The sequence below is a fragment of the Euprymna scolopes genome, chromosome 19, assembly GCF_053919585.1.
Source record: "Euprymna scolopes isolate OS-2025 chromosome 19, ASM5391958v1, whole genome shotgun sequence".
Classification (NCBI taxonomy): Eukaryota; Metazoa; Mollusca; class Cephalopoda; order Sepiida; family Sepiolidae; genus Euprymna; species Euprymna scolopes.
This window is the reverse complement of record NC_136500.1, coordinates 48730627-48755873: the sequence shown is the minus strand read 5'-3', so window position 1 is coordinate 48755873 and position 25247 is coordinate 48730627. Positions and strand designations below refer to the sequence as shown.

The 25247-nt window shown below is 34.4% G+C and overlaps 1 protein-coding gene across 1 annotated transcript in view; it reads right to left on the bottom strand.

Moving 5' to 3' along the window:
* The window catches only part of LOC145303566 (chitinase-3-like protein 1), a 40057-nt gene extending 28478 nt beyond the window's left edge, over positions 1 to 11579 (bottom strand). The window contains exons 1-3 of the mRNA XM_080145078.1: positions 11485 to 11579; positions 6175 to 6231; positions 2649 to 2835 (exon numbers count right to left, since the gene is read on the bottom strand). Coding sequence (XP_080001204.1) covers positions 2649 to 2835; positions 6175 to 6226 — 239 coding nt within the window. The 5' untranslated portion in view covers positions 6227 to 6231; positions 11485 to 11579. The remainder of the gene's footprint in view (positions 1 to 2648; positions 2836 to 6174; positions 6232 to 11484) is intronic.
* Between the last annotated feature and the right edge of the window lie 13668 nt (positions 11580 to 25247).

Sequence of the window (25247 nt, the reverse complement as noted above, 5' to 3'; positions counted from 1 at the left end):
TGTCAATTTTTTAAATATGTTTTGCTTTGACTCAGTAAAAGAATAATTTTAAAAAGAGAATAAAATAAATAATTTAGATATTATTAAAAATCTGATCAGTAGCATGATATTTACCCCGTCTTTTATTTTTATCTATATATCTATCTATCTATACATATGTACATATATATATTTCTTTTTCTTACTCTCTGTCTGTCTGTCTGTCTATCTGTCTGTCTGTCTGTCTGTCTGTCTCTCTCTCTCTCTCTCTCTCTCTCTATATATATATATATATATATATATATATATATATATATATATATATCAGTAAGTAAAAAGATCTTAGATAGTGTTTCTCCCGCTTTAGCAATGCTCTGATTCAGTTATCAAGAGATTCCTTAATTTTAAAGATTAACAGAGACTGAGCTTTATAACATTTCACACTAATAACTGCTCAAAATTTACTTATAGTGTATGTATCATTATCGATATGATAAATGCAGTATTCTAATGAATGTATTAAATATTTTTATTAGGAATGTGTCATTATCATTAGTTGAGAAAGCAGAATCCCGGAAGGGAGTTCCAAAGCCTAGCAGTTCTGGGGAAGAAACTATTGTAGTAGAATGCTTTCTTACACCTAGGGATCTCTACTGTGAAGGGATGGGATTTAGCTGCTTGTCAAGTTTGTCGGGGTTATTCACGTCGAGGTGGTACAAGTGCTTGTAGTTCATCAGAGCATTCACCTTTAAAGTACTTGTAGAACAGGCAGAGGGATGCAACATTTCGTCGATGGGACAGAGATTGAGCTTAGATGACAGTTCAGAGATTGAGCTTAGATGACGACTTGAACCCTGTCAAGGAGTGAGAGATAAGTAGCAGACGCACCAGCCCAAATGTGACAACAGTATTCCATACATGGGCGAATGGTGGCCTTATAGAGATGCAGGATACTTTCAGGCGTAAGTAGTTTTCTAGCACGGTAGAGAGAGCCAATCTTCTTCGCATCAGCCTTGACAATGCTCTCAATGTATCTATTCCAGTTCATGTTAGGCCGAGGAGTTTAAAGGAAGCAATTTTGGGTAATATGCTCTTGGCCATTGCTATTGGTGGTAGTGAAGGTATCTTGTAATTATTGAAGGAAACAAGCTTAGTCTTGGCAGCGTTGAATTTGACCATCCATTTTTGTCCCTATTCCAGTACAGATCTAGGTCATCCTCTAGTGTTTCTGCCATTTCCTTAGCTATGTGTTTCTTTGTTTTCCCTGTTATAGAGAGTGGTGTCATTAGCAAATATACCCATCTCAGAAACAATGATTTCATCAATAATTTTGGCCACTCCATAATCATTAAACCTGAGAAGAAAACCTCTAACTTCTTAGATGTCTCACTACAACTTAAACGAATTCCATAGCCTCTATCATAAAACAAACCTAACGCTATTCTCTATCCATAAATTTTCTAACCCCTCCAATTCGATTATAAACTCAATATTATATAATATAAAGTTAGAATAACCCAAATAAATAATCCAAATATAATAAAAGCATGATTGGCATTGAATCTTTAATTTTCATCACATGAATTTATTTAATAAATTGGAATAAGTAATGTAATTTATTTAATTGATTCTATATTCAAGCAATCTCGACACCTAAACAACAAAACGGATTTAGTCTCAATATTAACGATATTCAGTCACAAAAAAATAAATCAAGAGTTTATTTTTTCGCAAAACCTAAAACGATATTCGTCAAAAATAAACTATTGGCCTGAAAAAAAGAAATGAATTTTTTTAACACACAAAAATTTAGAATCTGTAATTCTCATGTTAAGAACAAGGTAAAACTGATTTTAATTTAGACTGACTGGCATGATATTTTTTTTAAAAGTCTGTGAAAAAAATAGGTGCTTATGCACTATTGAACCACGCTATTTTTTAATAAAATTTTCAAGTTAAATTCAAGTTTAAGGATATCTTTTTTTATTAAATTGTTAGGTGAAATGAGAATAGTTACAAAACACCCTCCCCTTCTTATGTTAAGAATGGCTTTCTAAATAATAACGTTATCATTTCAGCAGGATACGATGAGTGCATAAGTATCAAAAAAATAAACAAGTTTTTTCTTTTTCTTTTAATTTTTCCGACCTGGGAAAAATTAGAAAAAATAAATATGTGAGTCAAACGTAATTGGAAAAATTTCCAGCATACTAGTGCACTCTGGCCTACAATAAATGCCTGGGAAGTCCCGTTAGTATTTCCCAGTAGGGGCGATTCAGGTGTCTAGTAATAAACTCATCCATTCTAAGAAAGAAGGTAAAGCGTGTGAAAGTAGACTGCTTATGACTAAAATAATTCCTTTTTTTTTCTTAAGTTCAGTTTCAGCATAAATCAGATTGTATCCCTTTCTTTTTTAAATGCGATTCTTCAATTTCTCTAAAAAGCATTTTAAGCAAGTATTTTTGAGGAGCACTTTTTAGGGTTCCTGTTTGGTGAGGTGAGGGAGATTTTTTGGGAAGCCAGTTTCAGAAAAAAAAATTAAGGAAATTAGATTCTAGGTAATACTCTAATGTGTACTTTGTTTTAGGCTTAAAACATCAAGAGCATTTTCTTTTTTTTTTTTGCAAATGTCTTTTTCGATTTGCAAACACTTTGGTTACTGAACTTACATTCCCTTCATCCATGGTTCAGACTCATCGTTCCATTCGAAAGCGGTCAAATGATTACCATTCAGTTTCGCAAATGCATAACAGAGATGAGTGCAGAGATGCGGGTCAATACTTTCAGGGAAATACTTTCCGGGTGCAGGTCTGTATTGGGACCAATTAGTATGATAGCATACCCGTCGGTAACCCGCTGAAAATAAATAATATTTTTAAGTTATAAACAAACAAAAAACTTCAAAAATTACAACCAACTGATTCTGATAAGGCACTGGTATGGAGCGCTGCTGACTATTTTCTCTTGACTGTGCTCGAAAGGAACTAAAGAGTATTAAGAATTTGACGCTGTTGGACCTCTGCATGTGACTCCCAAAAAAATGACAAATATAGATCCCCTGATAATACAATATTCCTATCTTAAATAATAAGAACTGGTAATGAGACGATTTCAAAATGATTCCTTATTCCGATACAATTACCGACTCAGTTTTAAATTCCCGATTCTGACAGAATTACCGCTTTCGATCTTGATTCTTTAAAAATTACTATTTAACTATAGACTTGTTTTTCTTTGGATTATCGTGAAAACCCATGTGATAAAAGGTATATATTTTTGCGAACGTAGGAATACATTCATGTGAGTGATCTATAGATTCTAAATTTGTTTGTACCTTAAAACCAATACATATTTACCATCTATTTGTAGTATCAGCAATGGAAAACTAACCCTTAAACGAAAACAAACCAACAAAGGGACCTATTTTTGACATCAGAAATTAGGCATACATTTTTCCGATTCCGATACATTAAAAAGTTCCGATTTTCTCGATTCCCAATTCCGATTTCGATTTACCGTCCCAACACTAGTAAGAACTAAATGTATACACCGCTTGCCTTCCATGATTGTTTGCTTTAAATAAATATGTCACAAGTACTTTGGTCTTAGCCTTTCGATTTAATGATGGATATGTTTGAAATATGTGTTTAATACACAAGCTGTGACATAAAATAACATGTATTCTAACATAATGATATAATGATTCTGTTTTCTATGTAATATGAACGCATACTGATCGCCCGACTTGAAGTTTCCGACTTGTCTTTTGTCCAAATGATCTAAGTTTATAAGCGTCTTTTCGGAATATCGTTAAACTGACAATGAGAACTGAAGTCCCCTCTGAATATTTAGCTGCAAGTTTTAAAACAAATTTGTTTTATATTCTGAGATTTTATTTTACAAAATAATAACATGCATTTTAGAGGATGGTAAACTAATTTGGAAAAAATATAAACTCAGAAGGAATCAGTTTGCATTTAATTTGAACTAGCAGGACCGGTGGAAATTCCACAGGGAACTCATTCATATGTAATGTATTGGTGTTAGCATTCTGTAGATGTTCAGCGTAAATGGAGAAGCTCTTAATATTATTTTAGCCTGGTCGTAAAGTAAACTTAAATATGATATTTTAATTCTTGCAGATTTCGTATATATTATTATAGAATTAATGTTCTATCGATTCTTATATATTATAAAGTTGTGATTTCAAAAATAAAAAAAATATATCCATATGACTTGGGGGCATCAGCTTGAATCGAAACTGAAACCAAAACTTATGAAGAATTCTTGATGAATTTATTTAGAAAAACAATAGATTACTGGAGTGCCACCAGCTATAATCGAAACCGAAACTTAAACTTATGAAGAATTCTTGGTAAAATTATTTATTGCAAGAAATGGAAGCCTATAACAATTAAACGACAGTCACTCGGATGTAAGAGTGATACACAAAATAAATAACACACACGCTATCCTATATATATATATATATATATATATATATATATATATATATATATATATATATATATATATATATATATAATTTGAGGTTGCTATTTTTCAAAAGTAGGGTAACCAATGAAATATAACGAGGTTAATACAAGAGTGTTCAATATGGAAGTTGAATTCCGCTTTCGTAAATAAGCATTTGTTGCTTGAAGAGGTCTCTAGTTACTAAACGCTAGAAGACCGAAACATGCTCATGACTGTGTAACAACAAATTACTACTTATGTAAAGACAAATTGAATATATATATATATTTAACAAATTGTTATTTCTCTATAAATTGAATGAGTCAGTTTTAAAATAAAACAAAACAACAATATTGTTATTACTTAGTCACTAGCAATACGAGGATTTCTTTTAAATTAAATCATATTGGCACATTATATATGTACTTAATACTATATCACATTTCTCAAAGATGTTGCATAAAAATCTCAAAGTTGTATTTTTCATTGAAACACTGAAAATTATTATTCTAGCTGAACTTTAACTGAACATGTTTTTAGTGGGAATAGCTCCAGACAAGACATGAAGCAAACTGATGTAAAGAGCTAAAAAATACTTCAATGTAAAAAAACTCATAAGTGTGAGATCCAGAAAACAGCAATTCTTTTCCCTTTGTCAGAAACATCACTTACTACATGTAAGGACTAAAGGAAAAATAAGAAAAGCGAGAGTGACGAGGTAACCTTAAATAAATCCAATTTCCAAGTGAAGTTTTTTTTAAAAGTTGTTACTCTTGAATTTGGACAGGTAATTTACACGTGTTCGTTAATATTAGATCTGAAGGCGATCGTGTGGTAACTTGTTACACCAATGATAAATTCTTTGAAAGAAACTATTCATGGAAAATTAATTTGATGTTAAGCTCATGGTCAAAGAAAAAGAAGACTAGAAGATGAAAAAGAAGAAGAAGAAGAAGAAGAAGAAGAAGAAGAAAAAGAAGACGTGGTGTTGCTAGTCTCAGTCTTTTCTATAAATACTGTTATGGTATGCTTTCTTCAGAAATGTCTGATCTATTCCCTGCTTCCTTTGGTCCAACTCGTTTGTCTAGTAGTTTCCATCAATTTGCCGTTTGGATATCTCATTGCAATACAGCTTCCTATTCCAGTCGAATCTTTCAAAGAATTGCAGGCTTGTGGAACTTTCTCCCAGCTGCCTGTTTTTCCTTCTATCTATATACTTGATCTTTCCAAGACTAAGGTCAATAGGCATCTCCTATCTTTGCGATAAGCATTTTCCATTCTTATTAGCTCCTTACACTAAGTGGCTTCATGCTTTGTTTAGAATGTTCTCCACCAAACCTACGATACTTATGAACCAGGAGAAAAGACTTCAAAAGAAGGGAACATACTCTAACCTTCTGGTTCAGGGTTTAGTTTCTTTATTAGATGTTATTAAGAACTGATCATAGTTGAGAAAGGTTCGCCTTGGCTTCTGTTATTAGAACAGTTCATTACTGGGGACTTATCTGATATCTGATTACCTCTCTCTCTCTCACATCTTGAAAATTAAAGGACAATCACAATATTAACCTACTTTTTGTTTTTAAATCTAATCACTGTGTTGTATACAACGCATTTATATTATTTTGTGCATTTAGGATTATTTCCATTGTACGCATGCTAGGCGTAGTTTCCACAAGTAGACAAATAGACACAGATGAAAGATCGTGTGTGACTTACCGCTGCTGACTCCGCCAATAGCCAGTAAGAAGAGTAATGAAACCGCAAGCATTTTGTCTGTTAAACAAAAAAAGAAAATGTTTGAAGTTTAAATATAGACAGGAATATCGCTATATGAATTGAATGTATACATCTATGGTAGAAAGGTGTTCATCATTCAAATTACCTATATAAGTACACCTGTATGAATATACATGACGTACGTGTAAGACTGTTAGCATAAGACAAACAGACAAATAGATAGATAGATAGATAGATAGATAGATAGATAGATATAAGAAATTATTGGAGTGTCGGATGTGTCCTCAGATAAACTTAAACTAATACTACTAATAGTAATAATGATATTTACTCCTCCTCCTCCTCCTCCTCTTCCTCCTCCTCCTCCTACTACTACTACTACTACTACTAATAATAATAATAATAATTATTATTATTATTATTATTATTATTATTATTATTATTATTATATACTCACTAGAACTTTTCACACAGGAGTTCATCTGTGATGACTCACTGATAACCAGAGATGTTCCCTGGAGTCTGAGTGACAACAAGCCATCCAGATTTCGATCTACTATCCACCTCTTTCAATAACCATTTCACATCAGTTTGCGTTATCACAACAGTTGCTTAGCATTGGGGTTTTTTTCGCTGGCAAAGATCATTAATCTTCTCCAAGATTTGGGTGGCAATAAACCTCCTCGTGGTCTTTACATCCACCTCGACCTTTCACAACTATTTTGCCCGATAGCAGCCGAGGCTGATGCTATTATTATTATTATTATTATTATTATTATTATTATTATTATTATTATTATTATTTATGTTGGCACATTTCGTGTGTAGCTGTTGTTGTTGCCGATTTTATGCCAATAGGCGGACCATAACAAATGACCATAGGTTATCAACATCTTTTCTCAGTTTTCCAGCACTTTTTAAAAGATTCTGGTGGTTTCCAACAAGGCAGTCATCTGAAGTACACCAAAATTGCAATGGATCTTAATTTTCAATGATCAATCAATGATGAACTTGACAGACTAGTCAAGACCGGCATCTTATCAAAAGTGGAATTCAGCCAATGGGCAGCTCCTACCGTATACGTCAAAAAGAAATCGAAAGAAATCCGCGTTTGCGCTGATTTTTCTACTGGAATAAATGCCGTCTTGAAAGACTACTATTACCCACTGCCTAGTCCCGAGGAGATTTTCACGAAACTGAACGGAGGTAAGATCTTCTCTAAGGTCGATCTCAGTGAGGCTTATCTTCAGATTCCGGTTAAGGAAAATAGCTCAAAGCTACTTTCTATAAACACTCACAGGTGTTTATACCAATTTGAGAGACTAGCGTTTGGGGTCAAGGTCGCTCTGGCGATTTTTCAAGAAATAATGAATGCTATGCTAGACGAACTCGATTTCACAACTGCATACTTGGACGATATAATTATCATCAGCAAATCTAAGGAACAACATAGAGAGTACATACAAAAAGTATTTTCACGGATACAGGATTTCGATTTCAAAGTCAAGGAAGGAAAGTTCGAATGTTTCCTAGAAGAAATTACAAAGGATACATAATTGACAAAGAGGGAAGGAGACCAGATCCTGACAGAACAACTGCAATAAAGAACATGCCAACTGCCGGGAACGTCACCGAACTACAAAGCTATCTAGGACTGGCCAACTATTACCAGTCATTTATTCACACAATGCATGGTCTTCGGGCTCCATTTAACAAACCTTTGAAGAAAGACAGTACTTGGGAATGGATATATGAATGCCAGTAGGTATTCAACAAAATTAAAACTGTACTGACGTCCGACCTATCTCTTACACATTACAAACCAGAATTAGATAGCGACGTAAGCTCTCATGGCATAGGCGCTTGCATACTACACAGAATGCCGGATGGAAGCAAGAAACCAGTGGCACATGCATCATGCACGTTATTACCTTCGGGAAAACTTTACTCGCAGATCGAGAAGGAAGCCCTCGTCATAATATTCGCGGTAACAAAGTGCCATCGTTATTTGCATGGAAGATTTTTCAATTTGAAAACTGACCATAAACCACTCCTAACTATCTTCGGATCGAGGAAAAGACTACCTCTGTATACAGCAAACAGATTGCTGAGATGGGGTACGGTCTTACTTAACTATAACTTTAAGTTAGAATACCACCCCTCACAAAAAATTGGTCATGCTGACGGATTGTCGAGGTTAATTCTAAGTCAAAGCAAACTACTAGAAGACACTGTGATCGCTTCTTTAAAAAACGACAGTGAGATCAAGAATCTGATGCTTTGATTAAAGAACTACCAGTTACCCAGAAATAAAATGTGAAGCCCAAAAAGACGAATTCATTTGCTCCACAAAACGGAGGATCATGGAAAATAATCGACAGATAGCGGACATTTTCTCCTTGTGTGACAATGTACTATTATAAAGTGAAAGGGTGGTTATACCTAAGACTTTACAGTAACGAATACTAAGAGATTTTCACACAGGTCATCCAGGAAAGAATAGGATGAAAAGCCTTATGCGGAGTTATGTATGTTGGCCAAATATGGATTTAGACATCTCAAATTTGGTGGATTCTTGCAATGGTTGTTCTCTAGCAGCTAAAGTACAACAAGTCACCTACAAAAGACAGACCAACCTTGGTTGAGAATACATATGGATTTCGCAGGACCAGTGGAGGATGTCTACTGCTTGATTGTATTAGATAGCTATTCAAAATTGCCAGAAGTACTCGGGTGCCAGAGACCCACCACAAGGGTCACTAACTCTTTCCTCCATGAACTTTTTGCCCAATTTGGCATTGTCGATTGCTTAGTCAGCAACAACTGGACACAGTTCACATCAACCGATTTCAAAGAATTCTGCTACAGTTTCCAAATAAAACACATCACTATACCTCCGTAACATCCAAGATCTAATGGACAGGCAGAACGTGTGGTAGACACTTTGAAAAGAGCATTGAAGAAAGCTTCGGGAACACCTTCATATAATGCCTTACAACAGTTCTGACGGGTTTACAGGATTACACCGAACCCGAATATCCCTGAAGCAACGCCCCATGCAGAGACCATGTTTGCGCGAAAAATACGACCAGTATTCGAAAAACAACTGCCAAAACAAGCAAATTCGGGTAGGACCACTGCCGTTCCCACAAAAAAGTATAACCCAGGAGAAAAAAATTTTCTTTAAAGCATACGGAAACAATACATCGTTTTGGGAGCAGCGAACAATTGACCACAGAATTGGAAACACTACCTCCATCGTTCTAGGCCCTACAACCACTTACAAGATACACTTAAATCAAATCAGACGCTATCGTGACAATGGTAAAGACACGCCTCAAGTCGAAGAAGCTAGCGATACGTTATATGATATGTTCGATATCGAACCTCCCCAAGCAAACCTATAACAGCGCCGATCGACAAGAAAGAGAAAGGTTACTGAACCCCTTTTCATCGATCCAAAAAGGAAGAAATATTAACGTTTTTTTCCCCTGAACAAAAAAATCGCTAATATGGACTTGTCCATTAGGCATATAACCAGCAAGTCTAGACTGCTCAATGAGATCTATCCCGGATGTCGTACAAAGACGACTCCCTGTGGACTTCCTTACCTTTTCTGTACCACTAACCCTTGCTTGATATAAATGTTCTTCTTATTCTCACCAATTCGTCGTATTCCTACTTTCATCCTTTCCGGCTCCACTACAATTAAATATGGGATTCTGTTCGAAATTTCATGCAAATTTCTGAGTTTGATAGATAGATTCCTAAGTTCAATAAAACACAGCTGAAGAGGGCAGATTATATCGGCCAAAATGGTTTGAAATATAACACTCAGTATGAGAAACAGTAATCCAAATAAAACAAATAATACAAATAATTTGTATCAGAACCAGGATATTGAAATCGTCCCATCACAAATAAAAAATATTTTTTGAAATGAGAATAAACAGAAAATAACCGATTCAACACATTCTGTACACTTTTAATGTGTAAAATTAGTTTACCTTTTCTGTAAATAATTCAAAGTGTAGTATCTGTTCAATACTAAGATGACTTCCTCCAGTAACTGTATTTATTGAATGTCGCTTGCGATGCTTACATTATAGTTTTGTAGTAAAAAATATTGTTTTTAATATCATAAAATATTGTTTTTAATCTCATAAAATATTGCTTTGTTATGTTGACATTACAAACCTATGAAGAAGCGATTTCCCCGGACTATGACAGGCGGGAATGCTTAGGAAGAAAAATAAATTCTCTAATCTCTGGTTCCTTCACAACAAAAACTCGTTTTTCTGCCATAATGAAAAAAAATCATTTTTTTTATTATTGATGTACCTAGCATCAGACGAAATTTCTACGACTAGACGTTTTTGCAAGAGTTTTGCGCCTGTGGAACATATTACCATGATACTGTTTCTCTGCAAATGATCCTCTTCAAATTCAATGTTCACTGATTCTTATCATAAACTGTCGCCATAATTAATTAAACTTAGTTCATTCAATCTTCTCATAAAATTTTTCATCTTTCAATTGGCAATCATGTTTTTAATGCAAAACATTCACCTTAGCCAAGGTTGAGCCGACTTTCTCTGAAGGAGAAAATGTCATAGGAATATGAAATTCAGAAGCCGTCCCCAGTCGAATGTATATCCCCGTTAGAGGAGATGACGACATTAGGTTTTGTAGTTCTTGCATTGAGGTGTGAAAGTACTCCTAAATACAGCGCCTGATATTCTCAAAGGGTTACCAAACTGGTACTGTTTTTTTTTTAACTTCGATGATCTAATGAGAATTAGCAGGTCAACGAAGTTATGTTGTGCATACTGAAAATCATTCGATCTGGTTGTCTTTACGATTACTGATTCCATTTCATTTCATGTTCCCCTCCTCATATTTAGAATTTTTTTTTTTCTAAATAATAATATTATTATTTAGAAAAAAATGTTCTAAATAATAACGTTGTTATTTAGAAAAGCCGTTTCTAACATTGGGAGGGAGTTCCTTTATCCATTAACCATGCTGTACTTTTAGCTAACAATTTAATAAACAAAACATGCCGTGCAAAAAACTAATTAAAAACGAGGGAGCAACCGGAAATGACGCGGAAACAATTAATTGTAACGATAACCTTCGATCACATTTATTCTTATCCCCAAGGGAATTTTGTTTTGATAAATGGTGACTCATTAATAAAAAAAAGAAAAAAAGAACGAAGAATATGTGTAGAAGAAAAACAACGAATGAAATAAAATAAACGAAAATTTGAATGCGCTGATCTCTTACCTTTGGTAGTACGTCCACCAAAAATCTACAATGCCACTGAGTAAAGGTGCGGTTTTTATACCTTTTGTAGAAGTCCTCCCATTGTACTAGTGTTATCCACGCCCGAACACCCACCCACGACATTTGTGTACAGGTTGGGAAACTACAAGTGTTGATAAGAAGCTCTTCTGATAAGCGTGCGCAAGTGTGGCTTAATGCCGATGACGTCAGGTTATCAACCATCTTATCTGAGCCCGCATCCACTCTTGCTTGTAATATTCGTTAGGGCAGAGACTCTCAACGATCGTGCCGTGAAACATTGTCACAACATGCATATACATACATATCTGCATGCGAATTTAAAAGTGTTCGTCCACACTATAATACAGCGCAACGTGTATTTATTTGTAAATATATATGTAACGCTACCCACGTTTACCCTTGGGGCCAACACATTGTATTTTTCGGCAGAAAGAGTTTAAACGTTTATCCCACAATTCGAATGTTTCAACAAAATCCATATCCATCAAGTTTTCTCCATTTGTCAGAATTAAAACTTTTATTTTTTTAACGACCCCGTTTAGTTTCATAGGAAGTACAACCTCGCTTTCGAAGTTAATTTTTTTGCCAGTTACCGTACGAGCGAGTTTTGACTTCATTATCGTAGGCATATTTTTAAAAAAAAATTCCATGTTTTATAGTTCATTATTGTCAGATCTGATTCTGAATCGAGCTGAAATTTGATTTTTTTTTTTTCTAAATATTTCCGTCGTCATATATTTCCTAAAATATCTGTCTGATTTGATATTCGAACTTGTTTGTCTAATTCGGTTATTGATTTTTTTTTTTACAACACGAACTTTTGTGTCCATTCTTGTTGCACACGAAACATTTCTTATTTCTAAATGGGCAATTTACCAGTGTCTTTCGTTGAAACGTCTGCAATTCCTTAATGCTTAGTCGTCCTTTAACGACTTTTAAATATCATGGAGTTCTGAATCCTTCGTCGTTAAGCTAAGGTTGGGCTTTTTTCTGCATGCGCCACACTCCCTCTACGCACCGACATTGTTGAAGGCTCTTAATTATTAATTTTTCTCCGTATGGTTCGTTCGTACCTTGTCGCCATTGTTGAAACTCGACTGAACACATGGAAATTAATAACTACAACACAGAAGTAAAATAGAACAGACATATTGAGAGCAAGAAAGTATATACAATATTTACATAAAGTCCATTAGTATAGTCATGGGTAGACCGTCCCTGGAGAAGGTATTTGCTGGGTAGTCGTCGACTATCGATCTCATTATCTCTCTGAGTCTCCCATTGGGTCTCTCGTTGTGACTCTCCTTAAACTATTAACTGACGTTTAACCATCCTGTTATGCCCATTGTGCGCATCGTATTTGTTTATCATTCTTTGTTATTGCCATCCGAACTTAGGGTTAGTATTAAGATATTAAAATACACGGTGCTTTTGATTTATTTAGAATTCGTCTTGGTTGTTAAAGTAACGGCAGGCCATCCTCACAAGCATTACCACCTCCATTTCGAGAAGGAATGTTTTTATACATCGCATATGTGAGTGTCGACGGGACTGACCGTGATATTTTTGGTAAAATTGACTTTTAAACATCCCTTTTACTATAAATAGTTTTTGTTTTCGTTTGTTTTGCTTTCTATCGGACTTGGGGCTAATGATAAGATTACTGAAGGGCATGTGTGTTTTTTTCTTTCATATCAAATATTACATTCCTTCCAGTGTTTCTGTATATACTTAATCGCTTACATCTCCACCAGAAAGAATATGTATTCCTCTACATAAATACGCTGCTGTTAGATGTCCTTCCAAGGTCATTCCGGTTGGGGGGGGGCTTCCTTCCATTTCCTCTACCCCATCACCTCCCTCTTTGCTATCGATGGCCGATCAACAGTCGACCGAAGTAAAAGATTCCTAAGGAAATATCCTCAACCGTTAAATTTTTTTAAAAATAGATTTAAAAAATCACTCTTGAAAAAAAAATACGTTTTTTCTATTTCTGTGCAAACTCCCCCACACACAACCCTAAAAAAAAACAAAAAAAAACACCACCTGACTGAACAAAGTCTTGAAAATGAAATAAAAAAACAAGGAAAAAAATACGGTTAAAGAAAAACAAAAAAATTGTACTTACACCTAACATTTATACAGGTAAATAACCTTTTCTTGAAGATAACATTTTTAAATAATTTGCTGTTGATAAATATTTTGCAAAAAAAAATAAAAAATAAAAAATAAATACTAAAATAAATTAAATAAACATGTTTGCTTTTTTTCAAGGTAGTTTTTTTTTGCTAATTTTTGATAATTTGCATTTGTATTTTTTTTCGGTTTGTTTTGCTTTTGTACTTAGTCTGCTACGCCACTTGGCTGTCACCGATGATTGCTGGTCTCGCCCGATCCGGGCTTGACGGGAAATCATGAAAATTCGGGTTAAATTATGCAAGAGTACCACACACACACACACACACACACACACACACACACACACACACACACACATATATATATATATATATATATATATATATATATATATATATATATATATATATATATATACATATATCATATCGTTACTAAAAAACAATAACGAAAGGAGATAATCCAATTATGTTGTTAATTGCTAATAGTTAATTCTGTTGGAAAAGAGTCAATTTTATTTCCCATAAATAGCTAAAGGCTGTTTGATGTTTTCGGTCTAGTGATTACTAGAAAGCGTCTATGATTTAATAATTAATTTAATCAAACAGATATGAAATGATATGATATGATATGAAAACATATTTAATTAGAATGATAATGAATTTTACAACATTAAATAATGATAAATAGATTAGAATGCTTTACTCGAAATGATGTACAAGGATTTATATATGTAATGCAGTCTTTTCTTTATTCTCATATTCAATTAAACATTAAACCTAAAATGGTCTTAAATCTAAGTACCAAAATAACGAAAATTTGTAAACATTACTTTCCACTAATACGAACCAAAAATAACCGTAACGTTGTTATGGGCATATTATAAATATAGAAATAAAAATTTAAAAAATTTTTATAAAAAAATTAATTATGTGAAATAAATAAATAGTGAAATCTAATTTAGGAACGAATGGGATATATAAATTTTTTTTTAAATGGCTAATGGTTTTTTTCTGAAGACTCTTGATGACTTTGTTCTTAAATAAGAATACGAAAATTAGGTGATATATTAATATTTAAATGGGCTTTACGTGGAGGTTACCCCAAGGGTAAATGTTTCTCACATGCTTTTTCGGTTAAGGGAATTTTCTTTTTCTTTCGCTTCAAACAATGTTCTATTGTCAAGAGTGTTTTTTTCATAAAGTCTGAAGAAATGATGGTTTTTGAAAATTTTCAAATGATATAATGTTTGAAATTGTCGACCTGACATGGAAACAATTGTAACGTAAAATGAAATACACTTTTTGTTGCCATCTCAACACCTTTTTTTGAATGTCTTGATTTTGCTTACACAGTATATATATATATATATATATATATATATATATATATATATATATATATATATATATATATATATAGTCGAAATCGTGTTTTGAGGTGTTGGATTTCGAAAAAGATTGCAATTGAAACATGTATGCATATATGTAGTCAATAATGTGTGCATAAAAAAGAAGATAAAATTTAAAAATGTGCATATAAAGAAATAACAGAAATGTTATAATCCGACAAGGAACACTAAATTAAAAATTAAAATTTTAGTTTAGTATTCTTTGTCGAATAATAAAATTTCTAAATTTTTGGCCGTCTCGAAATTTAACTACTGGAAACCTTGAAATTGTCAAAATGTTAAATAAATAATGGAAACTTATTTGGAACATTTCAACATGTTATCATACATGCATCAGTAAAAATAAACTATACATATTTCCACACATGATGCAATTCTGCGAAAAAAATAGCCTCTTTGAGGTCGCTCAATATTATTAAAATCAAATACTGGAATGCTTAAAATTTTACTACAGTGAGTTCTAACAAAAGGTTTGAGAGTTATTGTAATTTCACCATGTACTGCAAAAATTTTTCTTGCACATACGAAACTAACATAAACTGCAATCAAACACATATTGCTCTTTCCTTGCTTGGACGGAACACTCAAAATATTAACACAGTATTGGGTTGGGATTGTAACTTCTGTTTTCGCTCAATCTAAAGAGTTATTAAATGCTTTCTTTAGAATCAGACAGTACCTGCAGATTATTGCCCCAAACCAACACAAATTGCCAGTAACCAACAGGGCATATATTCACAGACAGTGGCTTTCACTAACTGCCACTGGAAAACAATGTCCGACAGTGCAAACCAGATTATTTCATTTGGGCCACGACCGCCAGTGTGTACTATGTTCCAGGGACGGCAGTGGCCATTAACAACAACTGTATGTTAATTTGTTTTCGAGGGAAGTCCTTTACCAATTCTGTTCTGTATCTGTCATGCTTCCCCGAGCAAAACCACTTAATGGGTCCTGCTAGTATATATTATCGTAATTATGAAGGGAAGATTTTATTTGTTTTTGATATTCATGATTAAAAGTAATCAACCGATCAGTTTTGCCTTCACTCAACAAGAGCTGTATCAAAGGATTATATTATAAAATTAAAGAATAAACGGGGAAGGGACAAGCTATTATCATATTTTACTTTTAATTATAAAAAATAAGTATCTCCTTCATAACTTCAATGAGACCACTTAATGGTGCAAAGCGGGCATTGAAGCACATTTCCCTGCACAGAAGTATTATAGCAAGCCCCACTCACCCTCATGGTTCACTGCAGATTGTGCAGCTGCCATTGCAAAAAGACAACATCCACTCTGCCAGCTCATGCATCATAAGTCAAATACAAATAGGCAAAAAGTTATAGATGCTAGAAATCATTGTCAGAGAGTAATAACCACAGTCAAAATAAGACATACTGAAATAACCAGGGGACATATAGAATTGCAGAAGATAGGAACTCGTGATTTTTGAAAAATTCATAATAGTGTAGTGAATAAAGGACAGTAAGTAATTCACCCACTGTCCAACAACCAGAAGGTTGCATGCATGGCAACCAAAAAGGCAGAACTGCTTGCTCGGCGATTTGCCTCCAACTTCACTCTAGAGCCAACAAACAACTCTCTCCCAAATTTCCCTATGCAGACGGAATTCACAAGTGATGATCTAAAAATGATCCTTTCTCATGTCCACGATGTCATGAAAAGCTTAGACACCTCCAAGGCGTGTGGGCCTGATCTCATCTCTGCTACACTAATTAAGAAATGCTCAGTTGAGCTAGCCCCCATACTTTCCAAACTCTACGACAAATGCCTTGCTGAATCCTGCTTCCCTAATAACTGAAAGATGACTCTGTACTACCAGTGTACAAGAATTCTGGCGAAAGGACCGACTCACTCAATTATCGCCCTATAAGTCTCCTCCCCCTCTTCGCTAAAATCTTTGAGACGCTACTCAATCAAGCACGTCCACCACCTTGCAAAAGCTAATCTTCTTTCTGACAAACAGCATGGATTTAGGAAATGTTGTTCTACTGCAGATATTTTAAATCATCTCTGAACGCATATACCATGCACTGGATAAGATGGGTGAAACCTGGGCTGTAGCCCTCGATATATCCAAGATTTTTGACAAAGTCTGGCATGAAGGGCTGCTAATGAAAATCAAATCATATGGTATAACTGGACGAATACTAAATATAATTAGATCCTTCTAAGACAATAGGACCATCCAGGTTGTCATTGATAGGCGTTTATCCAAGCAGCATAATATTAATGAAGAATTGCCTCAGGAGTTGATCCTTGGACCACTATTATTCCTGATATTCATCAATGACCTCCCTGATAATATTGTCCGAGATGGGTATATTTGCTGATAATACAGCACTCTATAATATGCATGAGGGAAGAATGGATGTACATAAATCCAAGACAATGGCTGAATCCTTAGAAAATGACCTTCATACTAATTTTGAATAGGATCATAAATTAACAGGGACATTTAATGCAAGTAAAACTAAGCTGCTCACCTTTAACAATTACGAGAAGACTCTCCAACCACCAATAACCATGACAAATAACTCCCTACCTGAGAATTCTTCCTTCAAACTCCTAGGTTTAAAATTCACAGGAGATATGAACTAGAATAAATACATTGAGGACGTTACGAAGGCCGCTGCAAGGAAGGCGGACTCCCTCTATTATGCTAAAAAACTGCTCACACCTGAGAGTATCTTGTACCTCTATAAGGCCACCATTCGTCTGTGTATAAAGGAAAATTGTTGCCACGTCTACCACTAGGCTCTCCTTCTTGGATAGTCCAAAAATGGGTCTTCAGTCTAATAGGTTCCACTCTGTCAACTAGGCATGTTGCATCCCTGTGCCTGTTTTACAAGTATTCTAATGGAATGCGCTCTGATGAACTCATTGCACTTGTGCCCCCTCAATTTACAATAAACCTACTTGGCAATAAAATCATACCTCTTACCTGTTGAAGTCCTTAAATGTCAGAAAGTTTCTACTCAAATAGCTTCTTCCCTAGAACAGCTAGACTTAGGAATTCCCTTCTTGCTACCTGCTTCCCAAACTGTACTGAGATGCAGAAGTTCAAATGCAACGTAAATCAACATCTTGTTGATCTTTCTTAGACAATTAGTAGCCCCTTACGTCCAAGTTTTTTTGGGGTGAAGGTGGGAAAAAATTTTTTGTACTCCCTCAAGAGTCATTTTATATATATATATATATATATATATATATATATATATATATATATATATATATATATGAGCACATCTATATGATTTTTCTTTGTAGTAAATTTAAGTTTGTGATGCTGACTTATCCAAAACTGAGATAGACAGAAAATGTTTTTAATTATAATTTTCTCATCACGAACAAGATCTTGTGTTACCCTGTAATGCTGGTCATTGTAGAAATTTAACCATATCATCAACGCCCTTGTTTCCCCAGGCATGGTGCAAGGTTGACGTAGTGCCTGACCCTTTTTCTTTTTCTTAAACTTAATTATTTTCAATTCATTCCATAATTCGCAATAGATTCTCATTTTAGACCTTAATTTTGACATCTTTCTTTATTAAAATTTGCTTGGAAATTGTCTTTAGAGGTCTGGTGATAATTCCCGAGGTCAACTCCTTGGTTGCATGCTTGAAAGACATGAAATGAACATTTTAGAAGAAAACATTATTATGATGAGGAAAAACCAGGAACAAGCAGGCATGACTCGTTGTTGTTTTTGCTGGATGTTCCATGTACACTATACACATGCATTTGGGAGGCAGCATTTTCTTTAGCGGAAAAAATACACCATGTTCTAAAAATAAAAACCAACTATTGGCTCCGTAATCTGGTGAGCCTACAAATATTAACACTGCTGAAATGTGAAAATCACTATTTTGTTTATTTCTACAATAGGAAGTGCCCTATTTTGGGTGCCCAAGGCCACTGTTCAAGCGACTCAATTTTAATTTGAATTATTCATCCTGCAAAATATTGAGTTATGCCACTTCAAAAGATTACATGACCTGCTAATCTCAAGCCACCAAAAAAATAGTGGCCATTTTTGGCGTTGCTTAACTTATTTGGTGGCATACCCATAATGCAGCATATGATGAGGGTTATTTGACGTTGCCTAATATCAAACATACTAAAATAACCTTTTATATCTAACATTATTCTAGTCTTTATCTCCAAAACGTTGTCTAGCCACAGAGATGCCATAGGTCAATAGCCGTTAGTCTAGGTTACTCTCTCATAGCTATTAGTCCGGTCAATCTAGTTGATGTTTTTGACTGAGCCTCAAACAAAATGCTAATATATGGACATGAATAACCTCTGTTTCAGATAAAAAGTTTACCACAACTAACCTTGCCGAAAGGGGTCGGCTGCCATCTTTAAAGATTGCTGCTGATTCTAGCTTCCCCTCTCTTAACTCAATTAATGTAAATCCATCATCAAAAATAACAGATGTAGCAAATGTGAAATTGGATAAAACCAACAGTTTTCGTAAAATTAAAAATAATAATTCTTATGCCTTCATTTTTGTCTGTTTTGATGTATTACTGCAGGATCTTAATATTATGTGATATTCTAACTTCAGGTTGGTCAAAGTGAAGTATCGATGATTATGGATGCTGACAAGTGTGCTATTCGCAACAATGAACTGTCCAGTAATGAAGAAATATTCATTGTCAGCCAGAAGGGAATCGATTCCATTAACAGAGTTTCTGAACAACGTGGAGAGAAGATCATAATTCAGATTGGTCAACGTCTTCACGAGAAATGCAAACAGCATTGGATCAACCCCAAATACATAGAAATTGACCGTAAAAACAGGTCGACCCATGATGAAATACCAGCCTGTGCAATCCATTCTTTGTGTATGTTTAACTTTAAGGAACATTGTCTTTTTTATGGCTCTGGAGCAAAATCTGCTAGAAAGAAAAGAGGTGTTGATGTTTCCCATGTAGAAACTATTAAGGACAGAGTGTTAAAAGTTGGTGAGAAAGTCTGGAAAAAAATATGGTTGGGCACCACTGTCAAAGGTAGAATATGTTATGTACCTGACCTTGTTTCACAAGAAGCACATTATCACATAACATGTTTTGCAAACTTTGATTCCATTAAAAACATTCCTAAGGCATTCTCTTCTGCTGATTTTTCTAAGAAACAAAACCTTGGTAGACCAGACAACTCAAAGAGAAAGCAGGCATTTTTTAAAGTTGCTATTTGCAGCAAATGACAAGGATTAACTCACGATTGTCGATCATGTTAAAAAAAGTTAAGGAAATTTTTGCGGACACTCACTTTGAACTATACAGTCTCTCATACATGAAATCTCGATTGCTAGAACATTTCAAAGACAAAATCATTGTGACTGAAATAAATGGGAAACCTTATGTTGTTACATTCGTAAGTACAGCAAAATGTATTCTCCATGAATTCTATGCACTGAGTCGTTCAACAGACAATTTAGAATCAGAGGCCATTGGAATCATAGAGGCGGCAGCCAAGCTTATCAAGAATGATATTAAAAGTATCCAGACTTCAGAATATTATCCGTCTAAGAATGATCTTGAACAGGATGTGATTCTTGAATATGTTCCCAAAATATTGTTGATCTTTCTCAGGAAGATATTGTAGGCAAAGACAATGATCTGAAAACTTGCATCAATAGGTCAAGTGATAATGTAGGCTGTTAGACCCAGAGTTCTCCTTGCAACTTTGCGGTTTGGTTTAGCAGTGAAAATGCATCACTAATTAGGATCATGGTTCTTAATTGATACTTTGATTAAGCATGGCTTCTCCTCATCTTACTTGGAAGTCCAGAAATTCGAAAGAAGTGCTGCTCTTGTTCATAGCACTGAAACTCTCTTCCTTGTTGAAACTGAATTGTGCAGTTCGTAGCTGATAATGTGAACCATAATGTAAGGAGTATTAATGCATTCAACACATTCCACGTTATGCGCATCATAGCATCTTTTACGTCCAGGAAAGTTAAAGCAAAACCAGTTCCAAGAATTCAGGTTCTTTCAGAAGATATAATAAGGGTTGAAAGAATCAACATCAAGTACTTAGATTCACAGCACACCAACAAATCACCAGTGACATTTAAAGAGTTCCAGGCCAAGAAAGTTGTCGATTCCACTGCTAATGTTGACATCCTTTGGGAGGTTTCACCAATTTTACATCCGTCCAGACCTGCACGGTCAGGTATTATGCAGTCAGTGCACAAAGAAATATATCCTGGGAAATCAGCCACATTTTTTTGCTAATGATCGACATGGACCCTAATAACCCAACCTACATGTGTGAAACAGTTTGTTACATTAGTGATTTAGTCAGGAAAAACAGCATTGCACTAATTCTAAAATTTGACCAGCTACTTTGGTACAAAGTAATGATGATAGTTGAATCACAACCTAGTTCCAGTCCCCTGAAATCATTTGTCTTGTGACTTGGTGGGTTCCATACACAGATGAGCTTGTTAGGATCAATTAGTCATTTGATGACAGGTTCTGGATTACAAGAACTTTTTGAACTTGTGTATGCTGAAAATACAGTCAAACACATGCTAAGTGGAAAAGGCATTGCAAGAAACTTTCGTGCTCACTTCTTATTTGATGCTGCTCTGAATGTTATTTTTTTAGAGAAAGCCTATGATTTGCCAGTTTCACATCTCACTGAGGATGATCAACCCAACACTGATACAGAAGGGTTATTTCATCAAAATAAACACCTTAAGGAAGCTCAGGGGCTATTGAAAGGTCTCCTTGATGGAACTGAGACATTAGATAATGTTCACTCATCAGAGTCTGTGACCAGGATTGCTCAGAGAATCAACCATGTGAAAGATGTGATGGTTGATGGATTCAATACCTTGATATGATGAAGATCCTGTTTATCGAGGAACTGGGAATTGCACTTTGACGCTGTAAGGAAAATGCTGCCAATATTCACTGCAGTAGTTCACATCCTATCAGCAAAGTCGGCCTGCTTGTACTTGCAGCAAATGAAAAGGCTGCTGAAAAGTTATCCTAAATAGTACTAGAAACTTTCTAAAGGATTCCATGTGATTAGACGGAGCTGGCTTGTCGATGAATCTAGTTATTGAGCAGGTGCTAACAAGAAGCATGAAGACATCTGGAGTTCTTACTCATGGCGGAGGAATGGACGAAATTCAAGGATAGGTGTGGATGCTATCACTGCCAGCATGCGCTGAAATCAAGTTTACAACACAAGAACTTGTAGGCATTCGTTATGGCACTAATGATACCACCAGGAGGCTATTTCAACAAGAAAAGAGTGAGATGTGAGGGATATATGGAAGCTCCTTGCGTTTCTCCAGATATATGCAAAAGGACATATATCTGGAGAAACACAAGGAGCTTCCACAGAAGATCCGTTCATTCACAGTTTTTCAAGTGGAGTAACTAGAGACAAAAAGGTGAATGTGGACAGGGCAAACTCTATAGGAGAAGCAATTATAGCTTCAATGGTTAGAGAAAATTTTATGTTTCGAGATTTTAATATTGTTCAGTTGGATTTAAAAGATAGCGACCGTGGATCCCATTTTCAGCAAGTTTAGTTGTATTAAACTTATTTTTATCTGAAAGAGAGGTTATTCATGCCCAATATGCAAGTTAAAACCCTTTATTAACAATTTGTTTGAGGCTAAATTAATTAGCTTCCTTATAGCCACTAATCAAGCTAAACATCTTCTTTCTTACAACTACTACTACTCTCTCATAATCACTCTTTTTTATCACTAATTTACAATCTTATAGATACAGAGTTATTTCTCTTATAGCTATTATGTACTTTCTGATACCCACTGAGTTACTGTACTCCCTTAAAGCCACTACCCTTTATAGCCACTGAACTAGACTAAACACTCCAAGTTACTGCTCTCTTATTTACACTAAGTTAATTTATAGCTCTAATAGCCACTGAGCTATCTTTTTTCATATAGCAACTATTCTCTTATAACTACTTACTTAATTTATATTTATTACTCTTATAACTACTATTCTCTTACATACGCTAGTTAACTTGCTCTCTTACAGACACTAATCATTAATCTCTTACAGTCACTAATCATTAATCTCTTATAGCAACTAATCATAAACCTCTTATAGCCACTGATCATTAATCTGTTATAGCAACTGATCATTAATCTCTTATAGCCACTGATCATTAATCTCTTATAGCAACTGATCATTAATCTCTTACAGCCACTGATGATTAATCTCTTAGAGCCACTGATCATTAATCTCTTATAACAACTGATCATTAATCTCTTATAGCAACTAATCATAAATCTCTTATAGCCACTGATCATAAATCTGTTATAGCCACTGATCATTAATCTCTTATAGCCACTGATCATTAATCTCTTATATCAACTAATCATTAATCTCTTATAGCAACTGATTATTAATCTCGTATAGCAACTAATCATTAATCTCTTACAGCCACTGATCATTAATCTGTTATAGCAACTGATCATTAATCTCTTATAGCAACTGACATTAATCTCTTATAGCAACTAATCATTAATCTCTTACAGCAACTGATCATTAATCTCTTATAGCCAATGATCATTAATCTCGTATAGCCACTGATCATTAATCTCTTATAGCAACTAATCGTTAATCTCTTATAGCAAATGATCATTAATCTCTTACAGCAACTGATCATTAATCTCTTACAGCCACTGATCTTTAATCTCTTATAGCAAATGATCATTAATCTCTTACAGCCACTGATCTTTAATCTCTTATTGCAACTGATCATTAATCTCTTATAGCAACTGATCATTAATCTCTTATAGCAACTGATCATTAATCTGTTATAGCCACTGATCATTAATCTCTTATAGCCACTGATCATTAATCTCTTACAGCCACTGATCATTAATCTCTTAAAGTAACTGATCATTAATCTCTTACAGCAACCGATCATTAATCTGTTATAGCAACTGATCATTAATCTCTTAGAGCAACTGATCATTAATCTCTTAGAGCAACTAATCATTAATCTCTTAGAGCAACTGACATTAATCTCTTATAGCAACTGATCATTAATCTCTTACAGCCATTGATCATTAATCTCTTACAGCCACTAATAATTAATATCTTACAGCCACTGATCATTAATCTCTTATAGCAACTGATCATTAATCTCTTATAGCAACTGATCATTAATCTCTTATAGAAACTAATCATTAATCTCTTATAGCAACTGATCACTAATCTCTTACAGCCACTGATCATTAATCTCTTATAGAAACTAATCATTAATCTCTTATAGCAACTATTCATTAATCTCTTATAGCAACTGATCATTAATCTCTTACAACCACTAATCATTAATCTCTTATAGCAACTAATCATTAATCTCTTATAGCCACTGATCATTAATCTCTTATAGCAACTGATAATTAATCTCTTATAGCCACTGATCATTAATCTCTTATAGCCACTGATCATTAATCTCTTATAGCCACTGATCATTAATCTCTTATAGCAACTGATCATTAATGTCTTACAGCCACTAATCATTAATCTCTTATAGCAACTAATCATTAATCTCTTATAGCAACTGATCATTACTCTCTTATAGCCACTGATCATTAATCTCTTGCAGCCATTGATCATTAAACTCTTACAGCTATTGATCATTTATCTCTATTAGCAACTGATCATTAATCTCTTACAGCCACTGATCATTAATCCCTTATAGCCACTGATCATTAATCTCTTATAGCAACTGATCATTAATCTCTTAGAGCAACTGATCATAAATCTCTTATAGCAACTAATCATTAATCTCTTATAGCAACTGATTATTAATAGCCACTGATCATTAATCTCTTACAGCCATTGATCATTAATCTCTTATAGTAACTGATCACTAATCTCTTACAGCCACTGATCATTAATCTCTTATAGAAACTAATCATTAATCTCTTATAGCAACTATTCATTAATCTCTTATAGCAACTGATCATTAATCTCTTACAACCACTAATCATTAATCTCTTATAGCAACTATTCATTAATCTCTTATAGCCACTGATCATTAATCTCTTATAGCAACTGATAATTAATCTCTTATAGCCACTGATCATTAATCTCTTATAGCCACTGATCATTAATCTCTTATAGCCACTGATCATTAATCTCTTATAG